General features: G+C 47.2%; 1 protein-coding gene across 1 annotated transcript; it reads right to left on the bottom strand.

Annotated features, from left to right (window-relative positions):
• Window positions 1-643: 643 nt before the first annotated feature.
• On the bottom strand, window positions 644-14,916 carry SERPINA12 (serpin family A member 12). Its single transcript, XM_038746803.1, has 5 exons — window positions 14,683-14,916; window positions 10,537-11,196; window positions 6,931-7,198; window positions 4,821-4,968; window positions 644-912 (listed from the first exon to the last, which is right to left on the bottom strand). Exons 2-5 carry the CDS (start codon window positions 11,177-11,179, stop codon window positions 718-720), a joined length of 1,254 nt encoding a protein of 417 aa, XP_038602731.1. The 5' UTR covers window positions 11,180-11,196; window positions 14,683-14,916; the 3' UTR covers window positions 644-717.
• Window positions 14,917-16,532: the final 1,616 nt, after the last annotated feature.

Below are 16,532 nucleotides of genomic sequence, written 5' to 3'. Positions count from 1 at the left end.
CCCATGATGCCTCCATTAAGGGATGTGTGTCGAGGCTGTCCTCTGAGGGGCACAGCTGCACCCATCTCCTACCTCATCTGCTGCCATACTTGACTCCCTCTAGACTGTAAGCTCACTGTGGGTAAGGAATGTGACTGTCATACTGTACTCTCCAAAGCAGTTATTACAGTGCTCTGCACACAGTAAGAGCTCAAAAATATGATTGACTGACTCCGCTCACCCAGGGTCTCACTCAAAATAGAGCGACTCTCCATACCCTCTGTGTTTTGTGCCACTTGACGAAGTACTCTTGGCAGGCTGTGGTCTTTGGCTCTGACAGTTTGGGTCCCCATCAGATTTTCAACCCACCCAACCACGAAAGAGTGAGAATCAGGGTATCGCCATCTTTTACTGACAGAAACATCGATCTGGTTAAATGCTCCAGCCTCACATGTTCGCTTGTCATTAACAGGTAAGACTGCAGATTCATCAGCTTTCAAGGAAACAGCCAACAATAATGAAAAGCCAAGATACAGCCTTTAGAAGGTGTCACCACAGCTTCCAAGTAATTGATAGTGAGCAATCGATCCACGTCGCACTTAGGGGAGCAAACCTGGAATATATTACTCCCTAGATAGGTGTGTTTGAGAGAAAAACAAACAAATTTTGGCGGGTCATGACTGCTCTTTATTCCATAGCAACACAAAGAACCTGCAGGCAGTTGGAAGGCAGTGGGAGTCACTGTTTTCCCGCTGGGTTGGCTATCTTTCCCATGAAGAGGACGCTGTTGGTAAAGTCGTCTGTGATCACCAACAGAAAGGGCCGGTTAAACGTCAATACGGAGGGCATTATCATCGGCATGGCCTCCACACCACTTCCTGCTGCCCCTTCTGTGCCCTTCTCATCAATCTTCAACACGGCCTTGTGTACGGCCTGGGGGGGTAGAGGGAGAGCAAACATTCAGTCGGTCATCTGGAAGGTGACTTGGCTTGGCCCCAAACCATTCAAATGTAAAAACACGCACACACATCTCCCCCACCCACCCACCCAGCCTCTCACCCCAGCAGAAATTTGAGGGCTCTATTCTTTGAAGTATTTCCCAAATAGTGGGGGCAGTGAGCCCCCTGACCCAGCTAGTGGTCGCTAAGAGGCCAGAGTGAATCCCCAGGCCTTGAGCCGATTGGGAGGGGTGGGGTGATCTCCTTGAAAGGGACCTAGAGACTGGAGGGCTGGGCTGCAACCCTGGATGAGTCTCTCTATTCCTCCAAACCTTGACCTTGATCTCTTCTAAAGTAAGGAGGTGACTGCCTCCACAGCAGATTGGGAGAAGTTAGAAGACTGTCAGATTTCCAATGGCCTCAGTGCATTGGATCATAAGGGCCCTCAGGATAGGGCAGGGCTAGAGGTGATGAAAAGAGTCTTTGGTTGGTGACAGCCACTGGGAGTCATTTGGGCATTTAGGAACAAGGGACAGGAGCAAACAATCACAGTGTTGGTTCTGGGGGTGCAGGAGAACCCCACTCTTCTGGGCACCAAATACCTACCACACATGGCAGGCTCAGGACATAACCTGCCAACACAATGTGGGACAGGACCCACCTCCCAAATGATAATAATGGCAGTAATAACGATGGCATCAATAAAGCATTTACTATGTGCCAGGCATTGTACTAAGCACTGGAGTAGGTACAAGGAAGTCAGGTTGGACACAGTCCCTGGCCCACGTGGGGCTCACAGTCTCAATCCCCATTTTACAGATGAGGTAACCGAGGCACAGAGAACTAAAGTGACTGGCCCAAGGTCACACAGCAGACTAGTGGTGGAGCAGGGATTAGAACCCATGACCTTCAGACTTCCAGGCCTGTGCTCCGTCCACTACATCACACTAGCTTGGTAGAGTGAAAAATAGGTTTACCACATGTCATGGAAGACAGGAAGCAACTTGCCCTCTCTTCTTTTTGAGCCACCAGACAAAGGAAAGAGGAGAAAGAGTGACAGTGACCTGATCTCCCAAGGAGCCCAGGATGGTTATCCATGTGGGCAGCACTGTCTGACTCAAGGCCTCATGGGGTCGAGCCAGAGACAAAGGTGGGACCAGATCCATAAAGTGGGCTGTGAGTTTTTCCCCAGCTCCATCCTTCTCATTCTGCACCTGCATGGGTTAGGGATGGAGCCTGCCTTTATGAATCTCTCCCTTGACAAAAATCATCCAACTATAAGAGTTGCCTTGACAGTTGAAAAAAAAAAGAAAATCACACTTCCCTACAGAAATCACCTCGATCTTTGGTTCAAACACTGGAATCTGACACGTTCACCATCTAGAAATACAGCACCCTACAGAGTAGTGCATACCTCTAAATGTGGGGAAAAAAAAACTTTGCCTGTTTGCAATCAGTGCCATGATCAGAGGTTTGATCTGCCTTCAAACGGTGGCACTATCTTTTCTGATACTGCAGGACACACTACACCTTCTCAGAATTGCTGATAGCTGCCACTGGCCACTAAACAGTCAGTAGAGGCATCTGCCCAGAATATGCTCACGTGAAGGCCATAGGCCAGGCGTACTGTACCTAAAGCAAAGATATAGCTGAGAAATCTTGTTTTAATAATAATGATGGCATTTGTTAAGTGCTTAGTTTGTGCAAAGTACTGTTCTAAGTGCTGGGAAGGATACAATGTGATCAGGTTGTCCCACGTGGAGCTCACAGTCTTAATGCCCATTTTACAGATGAGGTAATAGGCCCAGAGAAGTTAAGTGACTTGCCCAGTCACACAGCTGACAAATGGTGGAGGCAGGATTAGAACCCATGACCTCTGAATCCTAAGCCTGTGCTCTTTACACTGAGCCACGCTGCTTCCCATGCTGCTTTTGAGCTTGACTGAGGACCAGACTCCAATAATTCTGTTCCCGCAATGGCTGGGGATGTCTATTCCCTGGCCATGATGTGACCAGGGCCTCCCACTGTCCCTCTCCCTAGGATCATGCCATGCCCCTAAGATCCAGGGAGGGGAGACCCCACACACTCTCAGGAGTGGAGATGACATAAGCTGCAAAATACACTTGGACTCTGAGTCTTATCACTCCTACACCATAGGGATGGAGAACAGGAGCAGGAAGAAGCAGCCTCGACATGATCTCTGATGTCAGGATCTGATTGTTCATCTGAACTGACAGATGGATCCAGAGCAAATGAAATTCCTTAGGAAGGACACCCCCCCTCCCCCGAGTCACTAGACCTGTGAAGAAAATTTTTCCACAAGGAGCTCCTTTTAGAAAATATCCCATGGAATTACTGCAAGTTTCCATCAACCATGGCGATGCTCCCCTGGTGGTGTCCACCACCTTTCTTCTCAGATCCCACAACCATAGCATTGTCTTGCCAAGCTCCCTTCCAAATCCCCTCATGCTCTCCCAGTGTGTATTATTCATCCTTTTTTCTGCTTTCCTGGATATTCCTCTCCTTGCATGGCCACGGCAGGATGAAGTCTTGGGGCAGATTTCCAAATGCCTCCCAACATTCTATATCAGAAGGAAATGCCAAATGTCTCTCTCATGACTGGTGGGCTATCATCATTGTCCCTATTGTGGATGGCATTCCAGTTATCTTTATAATAATAATAATAATAATGGCATTTGTTAAGTGCTTACTATGTGCAACACACTGTTCTAAGTGCTGGGGATGATACAAGGTGATCAGGTTGTCCCACATGGGGCTCAGAATCTTAATCCCCATTTTACATATGAGGGAACTGAAGTACAGAGAAGTTAAGTGACTTGCCCAAAGTCAGACAGCTGACAAATGGCAGAGCCAGAATTTGAACCCATGACCTCTGACTCCCAAGCCTGTGCTTTTTCCACTGAGCCACGCTGCTTCATCACACCCTCACACAGGGAAAGGCTCCCCAATAAATTCATTCATTCAATCGTATTTATTGAGCGCTTACTGTGTGCAGAGCACTGTACTAAGCGCTTGGGAAGTACAAGTTGGCAACATATAGAGACGGTCCCTACCCAACAGTGGGCTCACAGTCTAGAAGGGGGAGACAGAGAACAAAACATATTCACAAAATAAAATAAATAGAATAAATACGTACAAATAAAATAGAGTAATAAACACGTACGAACATATATACAGGTGCTGTGGGAGGGGAAGGAGGTAAGGCGGGAGGGATGGGGAGGAGGGGGAGAGGAAGGAGGGGGCAAGTCACTTCACTTCTTTGGGCATCAGTTCCCTCAGCTGTAAAATGGGGATTGAGACTGTGAATCCTATATGGGACGGGGGACTGTGTCCAACCTAATTACCTTGTATCTACCCCAGCGCTTTGTACAGTGCCTGGCACATAGCAAGCACTTAACAAGTACCATACATTATTATTATTATTATTATTATTACTATTATTACATACTCAACAAATACCTTAAAAGAAATTGCTCTGCCCTCTGCTTCTAAATCACCTCCAGGGATGGGAAATGGGATTCATTGGGTAAGTCTCCCCAAAACACTGAAGCCGGATGCCCCGTGCCTGTGGCCTCAGAACCCATCCCCCCCAGCCCTCACTTCCCAGTCTTGCTACTCTATTATCCAAATCTGTGGCGTTACTGCTCTTTCCTCTTCCAGAAGTTTGTTTTTTTTAAGGGGCCTTTTGGGCACCACTCTGATTTATCCCATGTTGGGGAAGTGAAAAATGCTCTAAACCTACTCGTTGTCACTTCACCACAGTAACTAGTCGTGATGCTTTGATCGTGACCATCAAACCCTATGACAGATCCCAAAGGAATCCGACATCCCCCTGAAACCGTGGGAGGAAAAGCAGACAGCCACGCGTCTACGCACACGTACCTTTGTCAATTTTAGGCTGTGTCCGGCAGCGATTCTGGAGAGTTCTCCGTGCTCCGTGAAAACTTTTACGATGCCCATCTTGTTGAGGAGAGATTTCAGGTCATAGGTGGCCGAAATAGAGAACTTTGGGATGGACACATCGATAGATCTGTCAAGTTAAAAGGAACAGACATCTCATCCTGCCAATGGAAATTCCCGGCAAGGAGGATGATGCGACAGGTGCTTTGGGGTAGAAGCTGGGGAGAGGCCCCTTTCCCAGAACACATCCTGGACACATTCACTGAACACATTCACCCACCCAATGACAGGCACTGGATCACATCCCCTCCCACGGTCTTTTTTGGCATAATAATAATAATAATAATAACAATAATAATAAATAATAATAATAATAATAATAGTACTTGTTAAGTGCTTATTATGTGCAAAGCACTGTTCTAAGTGCTGGGGGGATACAAGGTGATCAGGTTGTCCCATGTGGGGCTCACAGTTTTAATCCCTATTTTACAGATGAAGGAACTGAGGCACAGAGAAGTTAAGTGACTTGCCCAAAGTCACACAGCTGACAGTTGGCAGAGCTGGGATTTGAACCCATGACTTCTGTCTCCCTAACCCATGCTCTTTCCACTGCACCATGCTGCTTCTCTAATGGTAAGATCCAAATCCCACGGAAACCCACTTACTGATTCTACCTATTAGAGAAAGAGGCAAGGGTCCAAATCCCTGAACAGTCAGGTCGTGCAACACAACAGGACTCCAGGGCAGCAAGAAAGCAAGGACCTTGTGAACTAGAGATCAGGGGAGGTGGAAAAGAATATCAGAGGGGGTGAGAATGATGAAAACTCCAATCCCGAACTCTCTGACAGATGCGAGAAGAAAAGGAAACAGATTTCTTAGTTCAGCTAAGTTCTCAATCTTTTTCTGTTACTCGACTTTTCAACTGACAGATAATGCTGCCCACACTGTTTGACTCTATCTACTCTGGCAACTCACAACTCAAGGTTTCCCTTTTCCAAATCATCCTTTCCAAAACTCACCACCAATCACGAGAAACATCTCCCCGTGTTTCACTATCTGAACTTGCTCCTGATTTTTTCCCTGCTTCAAAAACTCAACTCTTTCTTCCCAACCACTGAAACTGCCTGAATCCTCACTTCAAAACCCACTCTGAGCCCCACCTTAAAAACTGTGACATTCCTTCCAAAGGACTCATTTTGGGCAGCTCAGTCAGTTGACCAGTCCAAAATATTCATCTGGTGCCCACTGAGGGCAGGGCTCCAAAGCAGGCCTTGAGGTATAAGCTGTAGTTTACTTGTCTGGAAAAATGAGTGGGAGCAATCTCTCAAGCCTGAGACATATTTCCATGTTGGGTCTTCATGCCTGCCACTTGCAACCAAAATAGTCCCAGTCTCCAAAGACTAATGAGACCCTGAGACCCATATCCACGGTGAAAAGCAGATCTCCCTTTAGAGGGCATATCCTTCATCTCAAGTGGTGGAGAGGACTCTTCCAGTTGACAACAAACAGAGCCCTTGGAGACATCATGACAATACAAAATCTAATAAGTTGGCTCTTGGGCTCCAGAAGGATCATAGATTGAGTCGACCCTAGCTCTGGAACTATACCAAAGTGATGAGATGGCACCTCACAGTGCATGATGTGGCCATCCTGACTCAAATCATTTAGCCCTGGTGACAATTCTAAGGTGATAAAATTACCTCATGCCTGCCAGTATGTTTTCAGACACTGCTTGTGCAGGGAGCGTCTATTGGGGAAGAAGTAAGGGTGATGAAAAAATTGAGATGCTTTTTGTCCTCCCTCTCCTGGCTCCTAACACTGTACACTTACTCTTTGTAACGTAACACCTTCCCTCTAGCCATCAGTGTGGGGGCTGGGCACCATCAGGCATGGGCTGACCAATTTACTCCTGCCAAGTGACAGCTCTGTCCTGGCCATGCATCAACAACTGCGGCAAGGGGAAAAAAAACTCCATTGATACTGACATCTTCTGGAAATTAAATCCAGGGACACTCTCACTTTAACTCTGCCTCCACTCCCTGACCTTCAACCTAGCTCCATCCCGACCCAAGATGTGGTGCAAGGGAATTACCTTCTGGTCATTAATTTTTTCCATCTGGCCACTGTGTCCTTCCGCAGCTCAGCTTCTACACTCTCCAGGTTCCTCTCGGGAAGAATGAAGAGTCCCGTAGCATTCCCCTCATAAGGCATCTCCAGGATGGTGCAGGAGAGTTGGTCGTCATAGCAGGTTCTGTACATACCTCCTCGGTACATCATGGGAACTTTAATCGACTTGTTTTCCATCAGAAAAAAGTCACCTTCCTGAGTCTGCTTTGGGTTGAATTTCTTCTCCCACTGGGCTGTGGAGAGAAGAAAGAGGATATAGCAGTTCCCAGGGCTGAGGAGGTGACCCCATGATGAAAGAATACATGAGAGGGAAGTGCCACTGGGGAGAATTGTGCCCAATCTCTCCTTGTTACTGACTTTTTCCCAGAAGGAAACATTCTCCTCATCCTCCTCTCCTATCAGTTCGGGTGTCTGGGGTCCAGTGCTCTATGGAAGGATAGGGCCCATCACGAAGTAATATATGACACATTCCCCACCCCCGTCCCTGCCTTTCCAAGCTCCAAATGTCCCAGCTACTCATCTCATACCTACCCTGGTGCTGGGCACTGTGCTTGGCATATAGCACCTATATTCCATGCTGAAGAACCATTGTCCAGTAGATCCTTTCTGCCTTTGGTGAAAAAAAGAGAATCCTACTACAGCATGCTAGATTCCTACTGAGCCCCAAGTGCTCAAAGTGCATTCACCTCTATTAATCCTCTGCAGAATTTTTTTCTGAGCGGGAAAGTAAGGGTTATCACAGGGACAATATTCCAAATATAAATTATTCATAACCCCTCTCCATAACCAGTTAGTTCTAGAAACCAATCATATTTATTAAGCTCTTACTGTGTGCAATGTGTAGAGAAGCAGTGTGGCTTAGTGGAAAGAACATGGGCTTGGGAGTCAGAAGTCATGGGTTCTAATTCCACTGCCTCTGCCACTTAGCTGTGTGACTTTGGGCAAGTCCCTTAACTTCTCTGTACCTCAGTTAACTCATCTGCAAAATGGGGATGAAGCCTGTGAGCCCCCTGTGGGGAAACCTGATTACCTTGTATCTACCCCAGCACTTAAAACAGTGCTTTGCACATAGTAAGTGCTTACATACTTTTGAGAAGCAGCGTGACTCAGTGGAAAGAGCATGGGCTTGGGAGCCAGAGGTCATGGGTTCTAATCCTGGCTCCGCCACATCATCATCATCATCATCATCATCATAATAATGGCATTTATTAGGCGCTTACTATATGCAAAGCACTGGGGAAGTTACAGGGTGATCAGGTTGTCCCATGAGGGGCTCATAGTCTTAATCCCTATTTTACAGATGAGGGAACTGAGGCATAGGGAAATTAAGTGACTTGCCCAAAGTCACACAGCTGATAAGTGGAAGAGCCAGGGTTTGAACCATGAGCTCTGACTCCAAAGCCCGTGCTCTTTCCACTGAGCCACACAGCTGTGTGACTTTGGGCAAGTCATTTAACTTCCCTGTACCTTAGTTACCTCATTTGTGAAATTGGGATTAAGATTGTGAGCCCCATGTAGGACAACCTGATTACCTTGTATCCCCCCCAGCACTTAGAACCGTGCTTGGCATATAGTAGGCACTTAACAAATGCCATCATTATTATTATTGCTATTACTAATCACTTGGGAGAATACAATATAAGAGTTGGTAGACACATTCCCTGCCCACAATGAGCTTGTTTGGAGGGGGAGATAGACATTAATATAAATGAATTACAGATATGTACATAAGTGCTTGATGTACTGGTAATGGTGAATAAAGGGTGCAAAATCCAAGTGCAAGGGTGAAACGGAGTGGGAGAAGAGGAACTGAGGGTTTGGTCAGGGAAGGACTCTTGAGGAGATGTGCTAAAAAGATAGGTAGAGTAATTGCTTGTCAGATATGAAGAGGGAGGGGATTCCAGGCGGGATATGGGCAAGTGGTCAGCAGTGAGTTAGACAAGATCGAGATAAAGTGAGGAGCAAAGTGTGTGGGCTGGGTAGTAGTAATCAAACAGCGAGGGGAGGTAAGAGGGGGCAAGGTGACTGAGTGCTTTAAAGCCGATGGTAAGAAGTTTATGTTTGGTGTGTGCGGGCAACCACTGGAGGTTCTTGAGGAGTGGGGAAACATGGACTGAATGTTTTTATAGAAAAATGATCGAGGCAACAGAGTGAAGTATGCGCTGGATTGGGGAGAGTCAGGAGGCAGGGAGGACAGCAAGGAGACTGATAGAGTAATCAAGACGGGATAGCATAAATTCTTGGATTAACGTGGTAGCAGCTGGGACGGAGAGGAAAGGCAGATTTTAGTAACGGGTACTCAATTTAGTTAAAGCCATTATTACTTAAGGTCCTTAAGAGCAGGCACCTCATCTTTCACAGGACTCTTCTGTTGTCTCAGAATATCAGATAGTTGTTTGCTACTCTACTCAGTTGCTAGATCAATCCCACTGACCAAACGATAGATTGGTCAATCAACAGATGTCCCATGACTCGACAGGTTATCCAGCACCTCTTTGGCACACACAGAGCAGCCAGATTCAGGTGGCCTCCTCTTTTTACTAGGCCATCCTGCCTCTTCTGCCAAAAGTCTTTCAGGTCATGAAATGGTTTCAGGGAAAATGAGAAAGTAAACCTGCAGGATTCGCCCGCTGTCCTTCCCCAGCACACCCCAGGATCCACACCACTTATCAGGCTTACCTCATTCTTCATTATGATGAAATTATAAGCATTTCAATTCAACCAAACTCTTAACAGAGTCACGAGGGCAAGATAAAACACTCAGAAAATAGAAATTTAATACTTATTGCACTCTGTCCTAATACATTATCCTAACCACTCCATTTGTATATAAAACAAATTCTAATCGTGGTTTAGCAGATAGAGCACCAGCCTGGGAGTCAGAAAGACTTGGGTTCTAATTGCAGCTCTGCCACGTGTCTGCTGCGCCACCTTGGGCAAGTCACTTCACTGCTCTGTTTCTCAGTTACCTCACCTGTAAAATGGGGATTAAGAGTGTGTGCCCCAAGAGGGACATGGTCTGCGTCCAACCTGATTAATTTGTATTTACCCCAGCACTCTGAGCAGTGCTTGGCACATAGTAAGTGCTTAATAAGTATTGTAATTATTCTTCAAAGATTAATCTCAATTTTTGCAATGGAATTTTTATACTCCAAAGCAGAGATTGGGGAATGACCACTGTCAAGTCAGTCGAGCTCTTTGAAAAGCCTCACATGACTGCATTTCCTCAGAGAGTTGTCTTGAAAGCCCTGAACCCAGGGATACAATTTCCCACGCCAAAATAAAGCTGCTCTGTCTGAGGGGTTGGACCAATATTCCCCCCGCCTTCAGTTAAAAACATGGCAAGATGACAGATGTCACGCTTCTCTGAGTTCGGAGCCAGAGGAAGTGCCTATCCATCAATGCAGATTGAGCCACATACACCCTGTGCAGAGCTGGCTGAACAAGAAAGCCAGTAGGTGTAACTCCCACCATTAAGGGGCCCATCCCAAATGGACACAGGAGATCTCAGCACTGCAGGCCCAGACAGCGAGTATCTCTGCTCCGTACATCAGAATCCAACACGTCTTACCTTGAAAAAAAATGTAGCTGGCGAGAACCAGTACCGATCCAGAATCAAGGTTCCCAATCAGATCCAGGATTCTCCCTTGGGTCTTCTGATCAACATAGCTGTTGATCTGATCGCGGGCTGCTAGAGGATCATGGAAGTCAATGGGGATGGCCTCTGCTGCATACTGCTGCCTGATACCTATCAGGAAATTCTGCAGCGGTCTTATCTGCTCCTCTATGAACAAGACATTCCCCATGTTTAGCTGGAGATTGCGATCGGGCTGGCTCAATGCGTGGATGAGGTACCGGAACCCTGTGTGGACTTCCTCCACTGGCATTTTGGCAAAGTCTAAGCCCTTGAATAGCTCAGTCAGGGTACCACCTCGGGCTCCCAGGGACAGCATAGCAAAGGCGGTGGAGATGCTCAGTGGAGAGAAGATGATGTTCTTACCAGAACTGCAGGATGCCACCTTTCTAAACAGATCAAATGCAAATTCTGAGTTGTGGGGTACCAGTTGGATACTTGCTCGTTTTCCCCCTCCAAGATGACTGGGGGCCCAGCTTCCCTCTCTGTGATCCCCAGTGGGAGGTACGAGCTGCTGACAGCAACCTTCCTCTAAGAGGAACAAAGCCAAAAGCAGGTGAGACCAGGGAGCAGATTTCATCTTCCCAGTGGATCCTCCTGTGGGTAGAAAGGAACTCTAATGAGGGACAGAAGCTTTACCCCTGTTGTCTGAAAACAAATCCCTGCTGGCATACAGGAAACATCTGAAGCTCCCCCACTCCCCTCCAAGCTGAAGCCAAAACTACCAAGATTTTAAGAAAGGGCAGAGCTGAAAGGATGCCCAGGGTGGGTGTTGATGGATGAGCATTTTAGACTGAGGCACAGAACTCCATGCCACTGGGGATAGAGCGGCACACTGGCAGGGGGGGAACCAGCAGGGCCAAATGGAACCCAGCATGGAGGATGATAGGAAAACAGAGTCCCAGGAAAATCACCACGGAAAGAAATTTGTTCCTCCTCAGGGACATGGAACTCTCAGAAGGAGAGATGCTTCCCTACACTTCAAGACCCTTCATGGAGGAGGTCCTGGGCATCCAGAAGGTGAAAACCAGGGTGCTGCTAGCCAAGGTGGGGGCCAGGAGGATAGTTGTTGTTGGCCAGTGCCCAGCTGGAGGCACTTGGAACAGTCACCAGAGGGCATCTGGCACCTCCCCGAGGGGAAGGGATCCCATGGCTGGTGTTGTCCACTAGCGGACTTGACATGACTGACTCCATTTTGTGTATGCTGACAGTAACCCTCCATTATGTGCAGGCCAAGAGAACAACCCCTTTTTTTGTATTTTATGCAAGGCTCAGCAACAGATGTCTTCAAGGCCAGTAACACCTATCTAGGCAAGGCCATAGGGCAGATAACAACAACCGGCACAAGGCAGTGAAAACAGAGAATAATTAGAATTTATAGCATCCTGTCGGTCCTAATTGGATTCCTGAAATTCCCAGGTGCTCCGCTCCCATGTTGCTGTAACTCAATAAAAGACACAGTGAGAATGGGATCGGGGCTGCTTGTCACTCATACCTCTCCCGGGAGGTGAACGGGCAAGTAGCCACTTTCCTTCTTTACTGCTTTATCTGAACTCATGTCTACGAGTCATTTTTCCTATCTGCGTCACCACCCTGGGTACAAGAACCCTGCGGCTGATTTACACCGATTAACCTATTTTGCACCCTACTTGTCGATAGCACTGGAAACATAGGGGCTGGGGCCAGTCTCACCTCACCTTTATGAGCTTCCACCAGGTCTGACCCCATTTCTCTCTCCTCAACTCTTCCCCTCATATCCCAACCTTGGGCCAGTATGGGGATTGCATCCGGAATCACTGAAGAAAATAGAAAATCTCTCGAAGGCAGAAATTCATGACTCTGATCCCCACTGAGGGGAAAGACTTGTGGAGTGAGGGTAATTGCTGGGTACCAGGAAAGATGTGCCAGCCAGAGAAGGCTCATAAGGCAGAGGCAGAGACTGCCCCAATGGATGGCCATCACAGGCTGGCTTTTGAGGAAGGAATGGTGAGACTTGAAGATATTGAGCGTGGGAGACGTGGGTCCTGATCTCAGCTCTTCTGCCTGTCACGTGACCTCAGATGAGTCCCTTTAACTCTCTGGGCCTGTTCCCTCATCTGTGCAATGGGGATCAGACACCTGACCTCTCTTTCCCCTTTAGGCCATGAAATGCACATGGAATGAGAACCATGCACTACCCAACTAGTGCTGGTAATGCAGCGGAGGCAAAAACATCAGTGTCCACAAGTAGCAAAATATCAAAGAGCATAGGCCTGGGGGTCAGAAGATCTATTTTTTAAAAAATGGTATTTTTCAAGCACTTACTATGTGCCACTCACTGTACTAAGCACTGGGGTAGACACAAGTTAATCAGGTTGGACACAATCCATGTCCCAAATGGGGCTCACAGTGTTATTCCACTTTTTACAGTTAAGGTTACAGGCACAGAGAAGAAAAGTAATTTGCTCAAGGTTACGTAGCAGACAAGTGGCAGAGGTGAGATTAGAACCCAGGTCTTTCTGAATTCCAGGACCATGATCTATCCACCAGGCCATACTGTTTCCTTGTGTTCTAATCCTGACTCTGCTACTTGTCTGCTGTGTGACCTTGGGTAAGTCACTTCACCTCTCTGTACCCCAGTTCCCTCATCTGCAAAATGGGGTTTAATTGCATGTTCTTTCTCCTACTTGGACTGAGCCCCATGTAGGATCTGATTATTTTATATGTTCCCCAGCGCTTTGTACAGTGGGTGACACATAGAAGCACTCAACAAATACCTCCGCAAGACTGTGAGCCCACTGCTGGGTAGGGACTGTCTCTATATGTTGCCAACTTGTACTTCCCAAGCACTTAGTACAGTGCTCTGCACACAGTAAGCGCTCAATACGATTGATGATGATGATGATTAAATCCCCTGGGGCCAAGTCTCTACATTGTGAAAGGAATTATTTCCGATACTTAATAATAATAATAATAATAATAATGATGGCATTTGTTAAGCGCTTACTATGCCCAAAGCACTGTTCTAAGTGCTGAGGAGGATACAAGATGATCAGGTTGTCCCATGGAGGGGGGCTCATAGCCTTAATCCCCATTTTACAGATGAGGTAACTGAGGCTCAGAGAAGTTAAGAGATTAACATACAGGTCTATCTACAAGTACTCACCATTGGTATTTCCCAAGTACCTACCACATGCAGAGTATGGTAGCGGATGCTCAGGAGAGTACGAAAGTAGTACAAGATGCAGTCCCAGGAGGGTCACGTCATCTTTGGTATTTAATGAGCACCGCACACTGCCCCCATAGTTTGATAACTGACTATAGGAGGAGAAGGCATGATCTGATGGGAGAGACAGGCACGTTAAACAGTGTCAATACCTACTTGGTCTCCCTTCTCCTTAAACTGTGGGCCCATATGGGACAGAGACTGTGTCCAACCTGATTATCTTGTGTCTACCCCACCCCTTAGAGCCGTGCTTGACATAGTAAGTGTTAAACAAATGTTATCATTATTATTAATGAAACTGTTACCCTTAAGCAGGTTTTTGGGAGCATGCACCTCTGTAGAATGGTCTTGTCTGAGGATTCTAGATCATGCCATCTAAAAAAACCCTATTCATCAACTAAGACCTGCTGTGATGCACTGAATAGGGAGCCACCAATAGTTTGTCAAAAACACTGGGCCAGACAAAGTATTTGGCATATTCACCCCCTTTGACTCAGATATCCCCAAAATTCCCCAAGCCCATCACATTTCAAGGAAAACCTTCATCCACATGTTCTCCTGCCCACTAAAAGTGTTTCATTCATTCAATCATAATTATTGAGCCCTTACTGTGTGCGAGCACTGTACTAAGCACTTGGACAGTACAATTCGGCAACAGAGACAATCCCTACCCAACAATGAGCTTACAGTGCTTAATAAGCCCTTGAAAAGTCAGTTTTACCTTCAAGAAGGTTGGCCCAATGTCATCAAATCTAATCCTCAGAGCAGCAGATTGCTGCCTGAGGTGGGTTTTTCTTGTGCCCCACAACAAGCGAGCACCCGTCCCTCTTTGTCCAAGCCTGGAGCCAGGTGAGCGGGCATAGCGACTTTCATCTTACCTGCTTTGGTGACTGGAGCCAGCTGTGCCTCAGAGAAGCCCCTCTGTGAGAGATGGCAGGCGTGATCAGTTAGAGACTGGTCAGCTTGGTAAGGATGAGGCTCTGCCAGATGCCAACTAGGTCCAGCGTGCCTGAAGATACACCAGCCAGAAGACAACCAATGCCGTGTATTCACGCAAGCCAGGGGAGCGACCAACCCTTCCCACCTCCCATCTGGCACAGAGCCCACGACTGTCGAAGAGCACCAGCCAGACTATGGGTCTTGACAACAGTAGGTCCTGGTGATCTGATTGTCCAAAAGCCAGTCTGTGATGAAAGACTGGAAGCCAGAACAGACACAGATGCTGCTGTAATGATAGGGTGAGGTGCGACTGACCCAAGTGCAGCACCCCTCAGCCACACCTCAAAATTCCTGACCAAGAAAATTCCTTGCTGCGATGACAGCTGAGGAGAGACACAGAGACAGAGACAGATTCATTCATTCATTAGTATTTATTGAGGGCTTACTGTGTCCAGAGCACTGTACTAAGCACTTGGGAAGTACAAGTCGGCAACAGAATGCCACTGTAGGTATGGGCACCGAAACTACAGCAACTTTCCTAACCAGACAGAGCCTCACCGGGGTCACCCGGCCCCAGTGTCAAATGGCCACAGTCCACAATTCTCACAGGTGGCCACCAAGCCATTGTACTCAATTCTCCTCACCTTGATACCCAACCATTCCACCCCCTTATGGAAAACGAAAAGCCAGCACTGAAGCATGGCCTCCCCTCTTTCCACCCAAACTGCCGCCAGCGGTCTGAACTTAGGCAATCTTCTTGTCACCTCCCAGGGCAGCAACAGAACAAAGGAAACAAGGCTGGGAGTTCTGAGGAGCTCCGAGTTTCTGTCAGCTACCGTTGCTGACATCAGTGTCTCTTGATGATTCTACATGGTCCAGCCCATGCCAGCATCAGGCTGGTCCCAGATACTGGTCTACCCTAATTCTGATGCTCTATCTCTTAGCCATGTACAGGGGTCGCCAGCCGAGTCATGGCCCAAACCTATCACCTCAACATGGGAGAAAGCAAGGCAGGGACTCCAGGGAGATCTCTTTAGATCATCTGGGCCATATCCCCCTTACAGGGTCTCAGCTGGAGTGGTGGGCCCTGGGCACAAAGTGTAAATGCCATCACTCTGGCCAGGGAAACAATTGGTTGATTCCCCCCGTCCCTCCCATCAACCCAGGGATGGGTATCCATTTACACAGACTGAACAGCCAAGGAAACTGAAGGACAGACAAAAGCCTATTGGAGATATAGGTTGGGAATTTCGTTTGGACTCAGTTTTGTCGGTCTTTACATCCTCCATTAGCCTACTAAAAGCCCACCTCATCCCAATTTAGCTATTCCATCCTTAAGCCACTACTTGCCACCTCACACTCATGAGTGTTGAACTGAGGTGTGGAAAAGGAGACAGGAGAAGAGAGGAGTGTGGGAAGGGGGAGAGAATGAGTGGGTACAGAGATAATAATTGTGGTATTTTTTAAGCAGTTACATGGCCAGGCTCAGAGTGTCCAAGGTAGCCATTTTCTACCCATCGTCAGCAACCATGCTTTGCTCAACAACTTTCTCACATACATTCTGAACCACCTTATCCTACAGAACCAATGTACCTCTCCCACTTCCGTATTTGTGATTCATATTAGCACTTAGTACACTGCTCTGCACATAGTAAGCACTCAAATGTGATTGATATTTATTTTACCATTTTTCATATTTGGCCTCGTATGTGCTAATTCATGGTCTGTCCCTTGTGTTTGTTTTCCTCTGAGAAGCAGTGATCTGCTGCCCTCGTCGAGCTCATCATCA

The sequence above is a fragment of the Tachyglossus aculeatus genome, chromosome 1 (assembly GCF_015852505.1).
Source record: "Tachyglossus aculeatus isolate mTacAcu1 chromosome 1, mTacAcu1.pri, whole genome shotgun sequence".
Lineage (NCBI taxonomy): Eukaryota > Metazoa > Chordata > Mammalia > Monotremata > Tachyglossidae > Tachyglossus > Tachyglossus aculeatus.
This window is presented reverse-complemented; position numbering and strand designations above follow the sequence as displayed.

What these genes read in the sequence shown, in the direction of transcription:
- SERPINA12 (XM_038746803.1), bottom strand. Translation starts at nt 11,179, where the DNA reads ATGAAATCTGCTCCCTGGTCTCACCTGCTTTTGGCTTTGTTCCTCTTA. An exon ending in AAAAAATTAATGACCAGAAG is followed by an intron (nt 4,969 to 6,930) that starts GTAATTCCCTTG and finishes TTAACTTGACAG; the next exon opens with ATCTATCGATGTGTCCATCC. An exon ending in ACAGCCTAAAATTGACAAAG is followed by an intron (nt 913 to 4,820) that starts GTACGTGTGCGT and finishes CTACCCCCCCAG; the next exon opens with GCCGTACACAAGGCCGTGTT.